This window comes from Coenobita brevimanus, chromosome 87 (assembly GCF_032717465.1).
Source record: "Coenobita brevimanus isolate Jiangsu-jjx chromosome 87, ASM3271746v2, whole genome shotgun sequence".
NCBI classification, from domain to species: Eukaryota; Metazoa; Arthropoda; class Malacostraca; order Decapoda; family Coenobitidae; genus Coenobita; species Coenobita brevimanus.
In genome coordinates this window covers 12,473,586-12,491,431 of record NC_137040.1, presented here as the reverse complement: position 1 = coordinate 12,491,431, position 17,846 = coordinate 12,473,586, and the positions used below count along the sequence as shown (strand labels likewise).

The window sequence follows — 17,846 nt, the reverse complement described above, 5'->3', positions numbered from 1 at the left end:
TCCTGCTACATGCCACACACCTTCACATGTTGCCACCTTTGAACCAATACCTGTCCTCCATACCGAACATACACCAAGGTTGCCTTATTCAGGACTGGTGTGATGGCGTTAGTGGGGATGTGTTTATGTGTCGGTGAGACTTGTGGATTATTACCCAAGTCAGTTTTAACTGCAATCATGTCGTCTACCTATTTTGTGGTGGTTGAGCTAACTCAGAGAAGCTTCCTATTCAGAGGGTTCACTGTCTCTCTTATCATCATCATCATCATCATCACCATTCTGACCCCTTGTCTCAACTAAGAATACGAGAAAAAATAATTATTTTGCTATGGAAATCCCATTTTCTGCAATTAAAATTTCTAAATCCTAATGGACAGCATTGCAAACTGATATGAAATTATATCTCAGAATCAATTTCCTTCGTTACACTTTACACGTGAGTAATACATACAGTACATACTTAGTGAAATTATAACTAGGAGCATACTGAAGTTGCTGCCTCAAATGTGCCACACCAGATATGCTTAGGATGTACACAATCACAGCAGGAAACCTAATGGAGAGCAATATCTTCTCCAGTTGGAGCGTACACACTATTATTCATCGTTGGAGTGAATTTGAAAATAGGCCTATTACTGAGTATTGCCTGAACTTTGTTAAAGCTGGTGAAGATTATTAATTTGTGACATAATTAACTGACAAGCTGTGCACAGCAACAGCTACATCATAGTCTGTTCTTTAAAGAACAGGAACTGTGAAAGCTATCTAAGCTGAATGTGTTATCCACTATAATTATTTCTGATTACCTGGTACCAAGAATGCCTTCATTCACAGTACAGTACTATACAATGATAGAAATCCTATCAAAATGCTCTGCCTTCTCTTCTTACCCTTCATTATTCACAAATACATGGTAATTCAAAAATACCATCCCATGCAAAGCACTAATTCCGTTATAAATACTATATATATACAGAAATGCTCAGTGACATATTTTGTCACAGAATTTCATATATAAAATTAATAGGAACTTAAAAGCTTTATATGGAACTTGATCTGACTGGAAATGTATGTGTCAGGTCTGCTCATTGTAACATACAACAAGTAAACTGAAATTATCAGAATGATTAGAATTCCTTTTTCAGTCAACCTCAACTTGGTCCCTCTATTTTAAAAGTATATTTGCAAATGCATAGATTCTGTTAAACTGTAATTTACATGACTAATGTGGAGATTAAAGTTTTGATTAATAAACATGGCTGATAACATTTACTTAAATGAAACTATAGCTGTTATGGAGGTAGGGTCGTGTGAAAGCAGACAATGCTACCACTGAGGTGGTGACGAGACAGTCATGGTCTTGAGTGAGGCCACCACAGAGTGTATGCCTGGACGAGCCTTAGCTGAAACGTGCCAGCATGCAATAAGGAGGTCTTCTAGATCCGATGGGGTCCTGGGCGGGGCAGAACACCTTAGCTCGCCTTGCTCAGCTGCTGCTATTACCTGTTCCAAAGCAAAAATTACAGATGCAGCACAGCATCATCACTGTGACCGTTTCTCTCACCAAGGGATGGGGGTGAGTTAGTTTCAGACAACAGGGTACGTGAAGGCACAGGCGAGGGAGAACTAGTAACAGCATACTCAGTGAAATAATTCAAACATTCGTACTTCACACATTACATAAGCCCCCAGAATCCGAAGTCCATCTCAGAGGCCTAACCGACAGGGTCAGTCCATCGACTGGCAAGTGATTGAAAAAAAAAAAGGGGGGGGGTCTAAATATTATAAAAAACAAGAGCACTCATACAGTACATACCTCCGCCGAGGAAGCACCATCCTGCATCTTATGTGTCATTATCTTGACCTTTGAGCCTCTTGCCCAAAATTTAATCATTTGTTCTGCTGATGGGCCTCAGTTGTTATTCCAAATTTGGTGCAGTGACATCCAATATCACTTTTTTCATAATTTTGATAACAGACAAGCAAAATGACGGAGAGATACAAACACACAGACAAACCCAACCAAAAATATTAAGTCTAACCTCTTTGGCGGTGATATTAAATTAAAATATATCATTCCGGGCAGACAGCCAATTATTCTGCTGCTGCTGATATTGTGTCCATAGTCTCAACTGGACGCGCTGCTAGCACTGCAATATAATATTTTACATGGCAAAAAATTTTATCAGATGTTACCACTTATATTCCTTCAGAGTCAACTAGCAATCTACCGACTGTTCCTCTGGCATTTAAATGCAACACCTGCATGAATCACTCTTTTTTCCAGCACTCAGAATCATATTAAGCTTTAACTGACTAGTCACTCATTAACTATATTCTAAACAAAGCAATATTTCACACTTCATTACTAACTCATTGTCCATCTATCCATCCAACACCCACCCTTTATTGGTCTATCAACATCATAAGGATCCAGGGCTAAAGGATTCAATTCAGGCATTTAAGGTGATATGACCAGTCACTAATCCCTGAACGGCGTTATTTAAGTAATAAACGCCAACCACTCCTTTTGTTTAGATCCATATGCACCATACTTATATGGAGTGTCTGAACCCTTAAACCACCCAGCCCACTGTACACACACTAAACCTGCCACAGTTCTTACCTGATGGTCAGTGAGTTCTGCGTGTGGTATAGCTGCCTGAGTGAGGATCTCCCATACCAGCCACGCCCAAGAGAAAACAGAACTCTTCATGCTGTGCTCCTCCTCCAGCAAAGCCTCAGGAGCCAACCACCGCACTGGCAATACCTTTGAGAGCACACCACAATGGTTTACAATTTTACAGCAATTCAAAATACAAAAACTATAACAATGTTTTCTCGTGTTTTGTCTCTGCGTTCTAATTCAGTGATAATATACTCATTTCAGAATGCACGCTAGTGGTCGTTACAATAAACCTCAGAAACAGTAGTGATGGACCATAGCTCATCAACGAAAGTCACTTTGTAAATATATATATATATATATATATATATATATATATATATATATATATATATATATATATATATATATGTAGTTAAAAGTCCACTGTATCTATAAAACATTGCAATTGTTGCGTGTAAAGCTAAACTGACAGTTACCCCGAATTTACAGTATCAGTTGTATGGAAAAAGTTGTGATATTTTGGAATGCATCCTCGATTTATAAAAAGCACTGCCTCCAATAGCAATACTATAGTCAAGTTGTTTTAAAAACAAATAGCGTCACACAGTGGTACCTGGTTCCTGAAGGTGCAGTACTCTGCAGCATAAGCATCACGAGTGAGGCAGGGGGCAGCCAACTTGACCTGCAGGGTGGAGGTCACTAGGCAGTTACGGGCAGCCACGTCCCGGTGTGTGTGGCGGCGACCACTCAGGTACTCCAGGCCCTCCGCAGCCTGAAAGAGTAACCAATTTGCCATCATTTAGCATGAATTTTGACAGTTCCTGATATCAGTCAAGCAACAGACTTTATACGGCAGGTGACTTGCAACAGACTATCACATTTTAACATTATACATAAATACATATCAAAATGCAACATTCTTTGCATGTGTCACTGTCTGGGTCAGTTTTTTCACATGGTGGCAGCTACTGTGTACAGTACAAGGCATGCAGTCTTCTTACGCATTCCGGTTAAAACCCTAAACACTGAGGATCCTTCTCAAGATCTGATCCCATATTTGCCTTGATCTGTCTACAGGGACTGCCCCTTCAACAATCAGTCTTTTTTCAGCACTTTACGCACATTCTGTCCTCATGTCCAAACACCAGTTTAGTCTACCAATACCATTAAGCTACTTCTTATCCCTGTAAATGAGCTAGCTTCAGCACCACTCCCTGTGGTAATCATAATTATTCCCCTAAATAGCAAAATTCATTACACACAAGAGCCACATCCTTTAAGTCAGTCTCCTTAGTCTTGGTTGGACCAACTATTCTCCCTGGATTATGACATACTCATAACTGGTTATACCCTGCAATCTGCCCTTCACCTCAACACTTCTATATATCCACACTCAACAATCACCACCATGTGGAAATAACACAAGGTCATTGGCTACTGTCCAGTCATGAGCCATTATATCAGTCTTGTAACTGATTATATATAGTCGTAGCCAAGTTATAGGTAATAGTGAGTAAATATGTTAGGAAACAACCTCAGTTCACTTGTAGTCGATGACAGGAGAAGATAAAGATGAATACTGGGGTTTTATTGTAGTTTTATTGTCTTCAAAAGGGAAAGCTCAAGATGAACACTGCATGTATTACACAAGAGCGTTTGTGCTAGCTAACGTCTCGCAGCCTCTCTCGCTAGACCCCCCCTTCTCGCCTCTCTCTATCTGCTGCAGTCTCCTCATTCCTTCTGGTTCTCCTCCTCTTTCTTTCCATATATAAGAACTTCCATCACGTGGGCTACACTGTCGTCGAAATGTTCTAGAAGCCTGTGCGTATGTATGTGTGTGTGTGTGTGTGTGTGTAATATTCACCGGGTCGGTCAGGATCACTTGATGGTCGTGATCGTCAGCTTTTTACCCTCCCGGAAGGGAGCTGAGAGCTCATATAGTCCGATCTAAGGGAAAGGCTGTGACCTTCACACACACACACACCCGTCCCCTTGCTCAAGGGGGACAGTAACCACGCACTTCATCAGTGAAACTTTTACGCAACCTGAGCGAGGCGCGAACTCCCGTCCACCAGTTGGCAAGCGAGAACGTTACCACTGCACCAGCGAGCGGTGTGTGTGTGTGTGTGTGTGTGTGTACGGTCACGAGGCGCTGCTTGTGGGCTGTTGTGTTATGTGAGACATTCCGGAGAGGTGCTAACGTCATTTCCTCTGGGCCCTAGGTCTGACATACCTAACCTCTTGACTATATATGTATGTTGCTAGCTACTATGTATTAAGATATATTAGAGTCCTGACACCATAATCTTTGTCTTCCACACGTTCACTCTCACTAACCCCGTAGATTGCATACCTTCCCTCCACTTCCTTTTTTTTTTTTTTTTTCACAGCATTCCCCTTGCCATTGGCAATTAATGCCAAGTCTACCAACATACAAATAACTCCCTCATCAACCCAGACCTAAAATCCCATGGCGGGGCATCAGCCAGTCATAAGCATTAGGGAGATCACGACAAAACTCTGACGTATAGTGCAGTACAATACTGTACATCCACCTTAACTAAAAATTCCTCACTTCCTACGCCGTCCACTCGCGTATTCTTGAACCAACACATATTTTCATTACTACACGTATCTGCCACCCTTCCATTCCCTATTTTCTACTCGCCAGCTGTACAGTCTCTCTGGACACCCCGTCAAATATCTTTTCAATATAAATAAAAACAAAAACAGGTAGAGTTCTTTCTTCTTCTCTAGGAAATGCTCCTGTAACTTCCCGAATACAAAAAACAGTAAATGTTGTATCCAGACTCAGTATAAATCCAAACACCAACTTATCAAGTTTTACTCTTTCCTAATGATGTTTTCTCATTTCCTCTAAGTAACTTTCCTTACTTGGTGTTATAATTTCAGACTCCCACAGTTGTCACAATCAAGTGTATCTCCCTTTCCCTCATTAATATTTGCAGTTATGCTCTTTGGCCAACTATTCGGCACTGCGCTTTCCTCACAGGTACATTGTTATGTCAGCTACCATCTTGACGTCTACATGACATAAGACTTTGCCTATCTAAATGATCATCCAAGAGCTAGCGGCTGCCTTGCAGTTTCAATGCTATACGTCGCTTTCTCGACACCGCCATTCTCAATCACGGGGGAATGGACCTTGGCCAGTACTGCGTCACGACAGGTCTTTCACAGTGCAACGCGCAGGTCGTCCACGAGCCTGTCGGCAGACTGACATGAGCCGGATTGAAGTTCACTGGATGCACAACAACAAGACCAGGGTGAACACTATCATGGCCTGTGTGATTCAACATTTTTTTGTGATGGACTGTGAAGCTTACTCTGCAGAAGGAAAAACTGTCACTGAAGAGGCTATTACTTTTGGAAAACACACCAGTCCGTTCAAGATTTCTGTTTGATCGCCATCCTCCTATGGAAGTGTTGTTTTCCCAACTACTACCAGCATCCTACAACGCTAGGCCAAGAAATCATCCTGTCATACAAGCCTGCATACCCCATAAAGACTTTTCCACTCCTTGGTGTTGCCAATGACACCAGGGAAGGACAGACTGCATCGGAATGAGAACTGTACCTAATGATAGCAGTCTCCTCTCCTACCCTTTCTACCGACCCTTCGCCTACCTCCTCTCCTACTTGTTCTACTTACCTTTCTCTTACATCTTTTCCTACCTGTCCTACCTCACCACCTCTTACCTCCTTTTCTATTCGTCCCCTCTATCTCGCCTTCTACCTGTGGTACCTACCCATTTCCTACCTCCTCTCCTACCCCCGTCCTGTCTTCCCGTCACCTGCCTCCTTATTTATCAGTCCTATCTCCCACTCTGTTGCCTTCTCTTATCAAATCAATGGCGAACTTTCTGAAATCGGAAAGAAGTATCAATGAAAACAATTAGAAGCAGGTGGCGTCCTCTGCCCGTATTTGAGTGATGACGATGGCGACATCAGGCACTGTGCAGGAAAACTTCGTTACAGTCCTGGCTTAACGCGGAGGATCCCAGCTCCAGAGTTTGGCGATATCACCAAGGACAAGCTAAGGAAACTGGGAAACATACCCTCAGCTAAAGGATAAGGACGTGATGGACCAACCATATTGAAAAAGAGGTCATACAGTATCAAGACAGGAACAACGCCAAGAGTGCAGAAACAGAGCCCAGAATCAGTGAGTCAACCGCCCGAGTGCTGACTATTATCTTTAACTGCAAGTGAGAATGCTAGAGTGTATAACATGGGGATCCTTATGAAAGTCGAGTGGAGAAGAAGTCTATGTTGAACAAGATAGTGGCGTATTACCGGGATCTCTACAACGAGCTAGTGCAACACAAACATGAGGCCCTTAGCACAGTTTTTCCGCTTCTAGACCCCAGCCTGATGAAAAGGAAGAGCAAGACGACTGTGACAGGGTAGTCAATGAAATTCTAAATGAGTCTGTAACGTCCTTCGCTGAATCTGAAGATTGTCTGAAGGAAGCTATGTTGAATGTGGCCTGGTATGCCTCACATAACCATCAACCATTATCATCACTCAACGCCTATCATTCACTTCCGCTGAAGTATATACTCTATAGCCTCCACTGTTTTATCAGAGTACCTATGCTGTAGTACGTATTACATTATATGATCTTGTGTAATACTATCTACTATCTATCTATATACCTAGGCTGCTTCCCCCACGGAAAGGGAGGTAGCGGAGACAGAACGACACACTCCCCATTTGCGTATCCATTCAAGCACATTCATTCGCATCTTAGCCCCAAAGGGGAGAAGGGACAGATCCTCACCGCACCACACCGCAAAGGGTAAACTGCGCTGTACAATCAGTGACATCCGCAGCAGGGCCCAAGAGCAGAGCTGGTTTACTCCTGCCACATCATAATAGACCCATCCCCTTACCCGCACCTGACCTGACTAGCTGATCAGACCAAATGCGGGAGAATATCCCCTCAGGGCTGCGTCATCATTTATTCATTTACAATTCCTCTCCATTTATTTCTGTCACGCACAGCCAATCTTCCTTGCTCAACAGACATTACTCTGCATCCAGTGCTCTCTTCACACTGTCCATCCATCCTATTCGTGGTCTTCCTCTCAGCCTTACACCTCTCACATCAGATCTAGTTATCTTTTTCACCAATCGCTCATTATCCATTCTCTCCATATGCCCAAACCATCGCAATACCCTCTGCTCACCTCTACCAGCCATCTTCCGAACAACTCCAGTTCTCCTTCGCACTTCATCATTTCGCACTCGATCCATACGTGTCACTCCACACATACTCCTCAGACACCTGATCTCCATTACATTCAACTTTTCCTTTCAGCTACACCCATATTCCATGTTTCAGCCCCATATAACGCAGTCGGTACCACAGCACCCTCATACAGCCTTCTCTTTACATCCATTCTAAGCGAACGACATCTAAACACTTTTTTCATTCCTCCCAGCACCTTTCCTACTTCATTCATTCTAAACTTCACTTCTGTATCTATTCTTCCATCCACAGCAACATGTGACCCTAAATATTTAAAACACTCTACCTCCTCAAGCAACTTGCCATTCAAAACTATATTCATCCCCCTACCATCTACCAACCTCGTACACTTCATCACTTTACTCTTATTCTCATTTACGTTCAATTTCCTTCTTTCACACACCCTTCCAAACTCCTCTACCAACTGTCTCAATCTCTCCTCTGAATCAGCCACCAGTGCAGTATCATCTGCAAATAGCAGCTGCTTCAGATTCCACTCTCCACCATCAACATGCACCAGACGCAGACCTCCACCTAAAACTCTTGCATTCACCTCCTTTACAACACCATCCATATAAATATTAAGCAACCAAGGCGACATCACACATCCCTGTCGCAGCCCTACTCTCACGGGAAACCAATCACTCACAGCATTTCCCACTCTTACACACGCTCTACTATTTACATAAAAACTTTTCACCCCTTTTAGTAACCTACCATCAAGTCCATACAAACCTAAAACAGTCCACAAAGCCTCCCTATCAATTCTATCATACTCTTTCTCTAAATCCATGAATGCCCAAAACACATCCTTGCCTTTCGCTAAATGCTTTTCACACACTTGTCTCACAGCAAACACCTGATCCACGCATCCCCTCCCTCTCCTAAAGTCACACTGCTCATCACCAGTCACTCACTCTGTACCCTCTCTAACTCTCATAATTAACACTCTACCATAAACCTTACCTACAACACTCAGCAGACTTATACCCCTAAAGCTAGTACATTCATACTTATCACACTTGCCTTTATACAACGGGACCACACAAGCACTTGCCCAGTCAATTGGCACCATACCTTTCACAAAGCACACATTCAACAATCTTAATAATGCCGAAAATTGTCAGAATTTAGTCGGTGGTTAGGAAGCAAGGGTGTAAAAAGTCATATCAAAGTAGCTCTTCACGGAAGGAGGAACCAGTTTAATTTTTTTCCATAACTTTATGCATTAAAGCTTCATCATTACCACTTATCCCACAAGGCAACCCGACTGGACTGTGACCGTTGCTTCTACTAAAGCTTGTTTTACCTCGTCTTACTGGTCTCTTACACCACTAGCATCGTTCATAGCAGCCACTTACATTCTGCTTAACACTACGTGAAACGGAATCTTAACATTCTGAGTCCTCAGTTTCCACACTTTTCTGGGGACATATACTGCTTTCTTTTCCTTAATTCTTTTCAGAATCACACAGAGGTAACTTATGCTGTAAGGCATATTCTTCCCTGACAATCACTTTCACATCTTTGATATGCTTCCATTCAAATTTCCTAACTAGGAATTGATACTTATGACTTTTAACACCACCCACATCACACGTTATCAGTCTGCTCGCTCTCTGTAATCAGTGTTGCTTCCAGTCTATGTGTCTATGCCATATATCCTTCACCTGAACAGAATAAAAGTGTTGTGGCAAAGTGGAAGTTACTTCCATTGTAAAATAAATAAGGTAAGATTACGAGGGCAAACTATTAAACGACACCAGTGACGGACAACAAACTGACCTGGAGTGCAAGACTGAGGCACTGTGGGTGTGTAAGAGGAGGGGGTCGCAGGCTGCCCACCGGTCGTGGTGATTCCTTTCTTGTCGCCAGCAGAAACTGCTTTAGGTCACCCTGAGAACGTATATGCAAGAGTACAGAATGATTAGGTAAGGCGGTTGCTCTTCATGGCATAAGTGCACGGCATAAATACAGCAGAAAAATACAGTACTGTTGCATATACAATACTTATATACATTCTTCTAAGATATGCCTTTCAGTACACAAACACTATACTAATAGTTCATCACTTAGCACACAACCAGTTAATACATATTCCCAATAAATGTATCAGCATTGTGTGTATCAAGTCTGGAGCAAAATCTTTTATTCAGTATGTCATTACAGAGACAAACTTTGCCACAAAATGAACAAATTTAAGTACAATTGTTTTGGTCTGCTATCTCCACTTAAAGTAATTTTCATTCAGTTCAACAGTTTCAGGTCATATTAACGCGATTAATCCAATGCCATCTTTATTCCATTTCACTTTTCCTATTCACAGGCGATTATATTTAGCTTAAGAGAGATTGCCCAGACTGGAGGGGATTTGCATACTCTTCAGTAATCTCTTTAGTACTCTGGTGCTCCTAGCTGAACAATTCTAACAACCGTAGTTGTATCAAGAGCAAAAAATGTATGATTATCTCTGGCTGAAGCGGTTAGCAGAGTCAAGAGAATAATTACTGTAATCGTCATGCAGGAAATTAATACGAAGGTAGACACGTACCCAGTCTGTGTACTGTGTGATGAGGAGGTGTGGTGTGTGTGTTGTGATGAGTGCAATTGTGGCAGCAACAGCAGGGTGACCAGGCCCGCCCAGCATACCCGCCTCATGACACAACTCAGCCAACAGACCCTCATCACGGGTACTGACAACCTGACAACAGAATAAATAGTTATATTCTGGATGCACTTAATTACTAGTCATAATGTGTACAGCAGAATAATAGTTATATATCTTCACGCTGTACTTATTCCTTTACTACTCATCATGGAGGATTTACAACCTGAAAGCAGTATAACAGTAACTTTTCCCTTCCAGTATTCTAAGCCTCCCATTCTCATTTAATGCTCCAACCCATCATTCTACCTTGTTCTTATCCTGGTTTTCCACATTCTCCCACCAGCTTTGCTTCTTGTTACTTTTACTGTCAACGGTTCATACTTCATGCCTTTCACGTGTCAGATCATTTAAATATAAACAATACTTTTTTTGTATCCACACCTACTATGTCTACGTCCCCTCTCGTCTGTTTTCAGTTTTCAGACAAGTTAATTTTATCGACGTATCTCTTCGGGCACCTCAGAAAAATTACACTGCTCAGATAACCCACTTGTACTATCTTCATTTCAAATTTCTGACCTGGTAATACTGTCTTCACAATATTTCCATCAAAGTTTTAACAAAAAGACAATGGAATGCAAGAATCTGTTTAACCCCTTGGGTCAGTGGACGTGTTTTGTGATGTAACCTAGCTACCACCAGAAAATTTCAGTCAGCTTAGGAGAAAGACATAAAAGAGGATGGGTTTTGACAGAATACTTTAACCACTTTACTATAAAGGATCTCCCAAAAGCTGAGTAAAATCGTCTGGTGGTGACAAGAGGAAAATAATAAAAATAAAAAAAAAGATATTTTAATGATTCTGAGGGGCAGAAGGAAACATTAACAGTAGTGGCATGCAGATTAGGAAAGTCTCTAAGTCTATACACCACCGCTGATTATATGCATTTTCTCCTTACCCTGGGTTGGGTGGTATCTCTGCACTAAGCTTGCAGGGAAAGAGGGGGGTACCGAGCAGGCACCTAGATAAGGAAGGAGGGGATGGATGTAGGATAACTAATTTGCCTGAAGTATTTGGTATCGCTGGGGTGCCGGTGATGCGAGCAAGAGAAGGCTGTAGGTAAGGGCCATCTTCTTGAAAGGTACACTGACCAAAAGAAAGACAGGGAAAAAGGGCAGTACGTCCATTTAGCCATACTTGTTGCTACCGATACATCCAGGTTAGTGTCCAAGGAATGTACAGAGTTAACTTCCAAGCCTCTAATTTAAGACTCCTTCATTTGAAAACAGTTCAGTAGGAACTTCAGGAGGCAAATTTCCTCTTCTCATGTGCTATTGCTTTGGCAGTATATGGTCAGCAAGGTCAGTAACAGAACACATCAATTTTGAAAATGGGCCACTGTGCAAAGCTCCCAGCTCGCAGTAGCCTGGAGACCTGAAATGTTAGCTTCTACTCCTAAGGAGGCCTAGGACAGTGCTCTACAATTCAAACGCAGTGGCATAGAGATGGATGGAAAGTGGGGGTTAGAGGAACCTAGAAGGGCGAGGGGTCGTGCCTGTCCTTTTTCACTCAGATCGGACACCCGGAGAATTGGAAGGTAAGAGCATGGAAAATTGCAAGGGATCAAGGAAAGCCAGGACTGGGTAAAAACTCAGGTTTTCAATCTCCGATTTCAAACCAAGAGAATGAAGAAAGTTAGACAGAAGGAAGGATGACTGGTTACCTAATAAGAGTTGCGGAGACGATAGAACGTGACAGACCTTAAGATCATCGAGGGCTCTCAGGTATTGCTAATGTCGTGTCGTCGTAAGGAGTACCTAGGGACTGACTTCTGAAGGAACAATTACCAGAGACACATGCTTATTTACGAATCAATAGCATGGTATTGTGGAATGGACTGAAGAAATTGTAATCAAGTACGGTCTAAGCGCCTCCATATAGGTCTCTGGGGGAGTATGGCAAGTGAAGAAGGCTAACTCTTGAAAGGGCAGCATCTAGGAGTAAGATCCTTCCATTCGCGCTGATGGAGCCAGGATAACTAGTTAAAAACCATGTTTGAGCAGGTGATCTTGGAAAAACCTGCATCCTCGAAACAATCAAGAAAGGTAACAATGAGACAGGATGGAAGAAGAACACGTTAGGCTATGGTGGCATAATACTTTCCTGCCGTAAACGACAACTCCAGTGCTAAAATTCTAGGGGTGAAGGGGCCAGGATGACCCTAGCATTTTGAAGGATGACGATGAGAACTGATCAGACTGTCAGATGGCTGAAGAAGAGCATATAGCTCTTCTTCAGCCATGGTGTTGAGGTTCTGTTGGATTTGATGGGCTTAGAAAAAAATCCAGGGCCATGAAAGAATGCGGCCTGATGAATTTGAATAATCGTTCACGATGGGAAAATACATCGATAGGAGGTGAGTAGAGGAGGAGATGGAGGGGCACCAACTGTGCTGGCGGATTCCCCACATTTAGGATCAACCCTAGGGTTATTGGGCGTGAGCTCATGAACAAATAAATATGGAAAATTCCAGGATTGATTTAGAGGAGATCAAGATCCTAGTACCCACCATATCGGGCACTCTGGATCACAAGATACTGAAGAGCTAGGTATGAACCTGAAGGTGAGATGGGACTTGCCATTATTGTAGGGTTTAGACTCTGACAGCCATAAGAATGGTCTGCTGTTTAACCACAATTCGTCTCCATAGCTAAGTACTGCACGGACAACATTTGTGACTTGGTAACATTTACTTTCACAAACCATGGCCAAATGCTGTAAGAAAGGAAGAAATAATACTGCTAAGGACTGACATGAAGAGCTGTACTCCTCTGTGGACACTAATCACAGTGAGGACATTTCTGCCCAGGAACTGGGAATAAAAGTAGCAAGACAGAAGGAAGACTGACTGGTTACTTGGTAAGAGCTGCGGGGACGAAAGAACGTGACAGACCTTAAGATCATCGAGGGCTTTGCAGTGCGATTTAGGAGTAACTGACCGAAGGTGTGAGTGTTAGATTTTGTTCGAAAACTAGGAGGATTTCCCTTAACAACATTATTATAAGCCAAGGGATGTGTCAGAGGAGTAAAGACCAAGAGGGACCTCGTGGGCTTGAGAACTTTAGGTTAAGTAAGAGGAAAACTTGTTCTTAACAAGGAGTGGTAGAAGGGGGTCGATCACAAGTGATGATTTGGAACCACTAAATCCCTCTAGTGAAGCTGAATGGCTGGCGTTTGTCGATTAATTTTGGATCCACCTCTTGGGGGGTGGTGGATCCTAAGATTGAAAGGGATCAGGGAGTTTAAAGCATCAAGAAGATCAGGTCCTTGTTCATCGATGAGACGACATTCTGAACCAGTAAAGGTGGCTGGTTAAAGTGGAGCAAAGAATTCCTGAAACAGTTTGGTAAAGGGAAAAAGCCCTATTGGTCGCAAAAGCCACAAGAAGAGGAAAATAGACTCGTTGCCTAACAAATTGCCAATGTCAATCACGTAAGGGAATGTATGTGTGCCTAGCCTTGCTATTTACCTAGCTAAGAGTAGGCTATTACCTTTTTTGCCTACTGTAATTTTGTGAGGGACGGTCATGTAAGCATTTCATGTAAATCATTGCCTCTGTATTAGCTTGCTAAATACATGGTCACATACTTATAATATCAGCTGTCATTGTTGTGAAAGTTGAACATATGCATATTCATGTGCAGTGCTGTAAGTGTTTATTGTGCTGATATGTTGAACGGGTTACTTATATTATTTAGACTATGACTACCTGTACATACCACACCCCATACATATTCATCATACCATTCAGTAATGTGCATTGTATAAGTATTTTGCAATGTGCAAAATAAACAAAAAATATATTACATATTATTTGTCTTTGTCCTGGTTGATGTGCAGATTCTGGAATATATCTTTCATGATAATGCACGTAAAATACCTTAGTGATAACATACCTTAGTTTCCCTGTTAAGAATGCGTTTTCTGTAGTGTCGATCCTTTTCTGTTATGTCTAAGTCTGTTGTCTGTACAACAGATGTCGCTATTATCTGGGTTCGGGAAAAATTACCGAAGATATAATATATTTCCCCCTCTATATTCAATGCCACTCAGGGTTACTTCGACGATGTATCCAATGCAGCTATTAAAATCAGAACATTAGCATACTTTTGAACATAATTATGTTGTAATGTCAGTTTAATATTTTTTTTTCTTTACCAACAAAGATGCATCATTTATATTTTGTGAGTCGGTTTTACTTGCATTGTTTATATTTTGTTTGTTTTTAACTATTTTTAGAGACCAAGTTATAAGTGCTACAATATAGCTTCGTTACAGCTAATGCTATGGCTGTAATGTACAGGCCCGTCGCCCGGCACAGCGGCGCCGCAGCTGCAGCCGCACCAGTTTACACCCGCGAGCTATCGGGGCAGTATATTTCCTTTTATGGTCGTGTTTTTGTGGCAATTTGCAGTATTAATGCTTCCCAACATGGCTGCGAGTGATTCTAGTAGTGGTGACTGTGATACTGAGCAACCAGAACACCTCTCAATGGCAGGAGAAGGTCACGGAATTCCGAGAAATGAGAGCTGCATGTTGTGATGAGTGCGCAACACGGGACAGGAGAACACGAGCAGGCATTCGAAAAAACTTGTTCCTGCCCGTGAAGTGGGACCACCTTGCAACGTTGGATGTTTCCAGGTCACCAGACCAGTGACTGAAAAACTTATCAACCATTTCTGGGAAATTGGTGACCACGACAAGCAAAATTACCACCAAAACCGTGGAACAAGGGCTCTGTCAAGAGACGTTGCCCCTCTAAAGATGATTCCTCAGGGCCCCTAGCATTCATCACAGAAGTGCTCCGTGATTTACCGTGGAACAAAGGCCGTTGTGTGCAAGAACGGTTTCATGTTTATCTTTGGCATTAAGGGGAAGCGTCTGGGCACAGCGGTCAAAAACGAGGTGAACGTGACTGTACCGGACAAGAGGGGGATGGGGTCATTTGCAACGAAGATCGTGGGTGTCCAGGCTGATCAAGTCAGGGAACACATCAGGTCACTACCCACGGTGAGTAGCCACAACAGCAGGGCTAAGTCACCGCACCAGCGTTACCAGACCATCAGCAGGCTCTGTGACTTGTACCTGGAGTGGATGAGGAAAGAACACCCAAACAAACCCACTGTGAAGAGCAGTTATTACCACAGTGTATTTGTGAACGAATTTAACATTGCCTTCACAGCACCCAGGACGAACACGTGCAGTACGTGCAACTCATACAGTACCAAGCTGGCTGCTGCCTGACAGGAAAACGACGATAGCCTCATCCAGCAGTTCAGTGACCTTAAGACCCACAAGGACACATAACAGCGTCGTCAGCAGCTGATCGGTAAATGCAGGCGGACACTGACCAAGAGGTGAGGGTCATCTGCATTGACCTGCAGCAGACCCAACTCCTTCCCCAAGCTGTCTGCTACTGTGGCCTGTTATGGTGAATGTTGTTGGTGTACAACTTCTGCATCCACAATCTCAGGGACAACCACTCCACGTTGTACTGCTGGAATGAGGTCACTGCAGAACGAGGTCATCGGAGACAGCAAGCTTTAATAAGCACTGGGCTTGAGAAGGAGTATGGGACACAACACTTCTCGTGCCTAATAGTGTTTGGTGACGACTGTGATGGGCAAAATAAAAACATTAGTGTTGTTCTAAACTATTTGCTTAAGCTTCATTCAAAGACTATCAGTGAAAATGTACACTTTTTTTTTATGCCAGGACGCTCATACATGGCATGTGGCATGGCTTCTGATGTACTTGTAAAGAGAATTAAGCGTGTGGGTGACATTCATGCCTCTGAGGCGCACTGTGAAGAGACTGAAAGTGCTAGAATGGATGTGTACTATGTTACTAGGATGCAGCAAAGTTATTTTGATGGACTAAGATGTGCTGCAAAAGTTTGTGGTAGTTAGGAAGCCCAGAGCCCCTCAGTGCAAGTTCAGGATGGCAGGGCTCTTGTGTTTAAAGTGAATCACAAGGATGGGAACTTAGTTTTGTGAACAACAGGAGCTCTCCACTTGTTGCAGTTCGCGTGATGCCTGGGAAGAACTACACCAGAAAGGCTTCGACCTATCTCAAGTGCCACAGCAACCAAAGTATCAAGGGCCACACCCTCTCATCCCAAAGAAACTTAGTGACTTGGTGCTTCTTCCCCACATCCCTTCTGTCCATTGCCCATACTTTGATGCTGTCTTTATCAGGCAGCAGCAACATCAGGAGCCAGAAGAGGAGGGGCATCAACCAATCACATCCACCATTGGACAGGCCTGTCTTGGGGATGACACTGACGATGTTGACGATGACATAATCGATTACGACACTGCGGCCGCTGTACCTTATTGGGGGAGATGAGATCACCAGTTTCTTGATGCACTTCAGCTTGCACAAGCCTGTGAGTACTTATTAATTCAAGGAATGAGAGGAAGGTTCTGAATGAGTAACTGATTAAGGTGGAGTGCCATGTTGTTCTTTATGCATGCTAATTCATTTTTTTTTCACTTTAAAAAAATCACCGTGTTGTTAAAAACGTCCATATTACAGAAATATTAACATTTATAAGGGTTCCCTACCCAGTTCTTTCATTTTTGAGATCTACAAGCACGTACGACTTAACGGTTTTCCATGGGTCTGGGTAAAAAAAAAAATAGCTACAGCATTGCCAAAAAGTAGAAGCCTTTTCTTTTTTTTTTGGTTGAAAAATCGAGCCACAGGTTACCGGGCTACGGTATCAAGTTAAAACTTGAAAATCGTCTAATATTTAAAAAATGGCAGAATATAATTATGATCCTATACAGACTGCCGTGTATAGTGGAAGATAAAATGAAAAATGAAATACAGCAGGTGAGTTACAGGGTCAAAGTCCTTGAACAGTGTTTGGTTGAGGGCCAGCACCCAGCACACTCCTTAGGCGCCAGTGACAGGTGCACAGAAGGGGATGGTGAGATTGAGGGCGTAGCATGCCTAATTGTCGTCAACGCAGGATCAGAGAGGACTTGGGTAAGGGTGGATGTGGTGGGTCATCATCAGCGTCCAGGGACTTCACAGAGGCTGTGTGGAGTCGCAGGGTGCTGTACTGAGCTTGGGGGGGGGCCAGTGGGTGCCAGAAAGTGCCTGGAAAGAGGAGACCCAGGCCCTGTGTTCCCGACATCGGGGACCCCTGCATCCTGGGCTTGGACTTCCTGGTGTCCACCCCGCTGTCTTCTTGATTTTCAATCAGTGCAAATGCGGCTAGGAGGTATGAGTGTTCCACGGAGAGCCCTGGAACATGGAAATCTAC

The 17,846-nt window shown here is 43.0% G+C and overlaps 1 protein-coding gene across 1 annotated transcript in view; it reads right to left on the bottom strand.

Annotated features, from left to right (window-relative positions):
* Positions 1-1,326: 1,326 nt before the first annotated feature.
* The window catches only part of LOC145410978 (inactive tyrosine-protein kinase 7-like), a 393,412-nt gene continuing 376,892 nt past the window's right edge, over positions 1,327-17,846 (bottom strand). Inside the window, exons 18-22 of the mRNA XM_080281034.1 lie at positions 10,456-10,605; positions 9,690-9,800; positions 3,243-3,401; positions 2,627-2,770; positions 1,327-1,503 (exon numbers count right to left, since the gene is read on the bottom strand). Coding sequence (XP_080137160.1) covers positions 1,327-1,503; positions 2,627-2,770; positions 3,243-3,401; positions 9,690-9,800; positions 10,456-10,605 — 741 coding nt within the window. The remainder of the gene's footprint in view (positions 1,504-2,626; positions 2,771-3,242; positions 3,402-9,689; positions 9,801-10,455; positions 10,606-17,846) is intronic.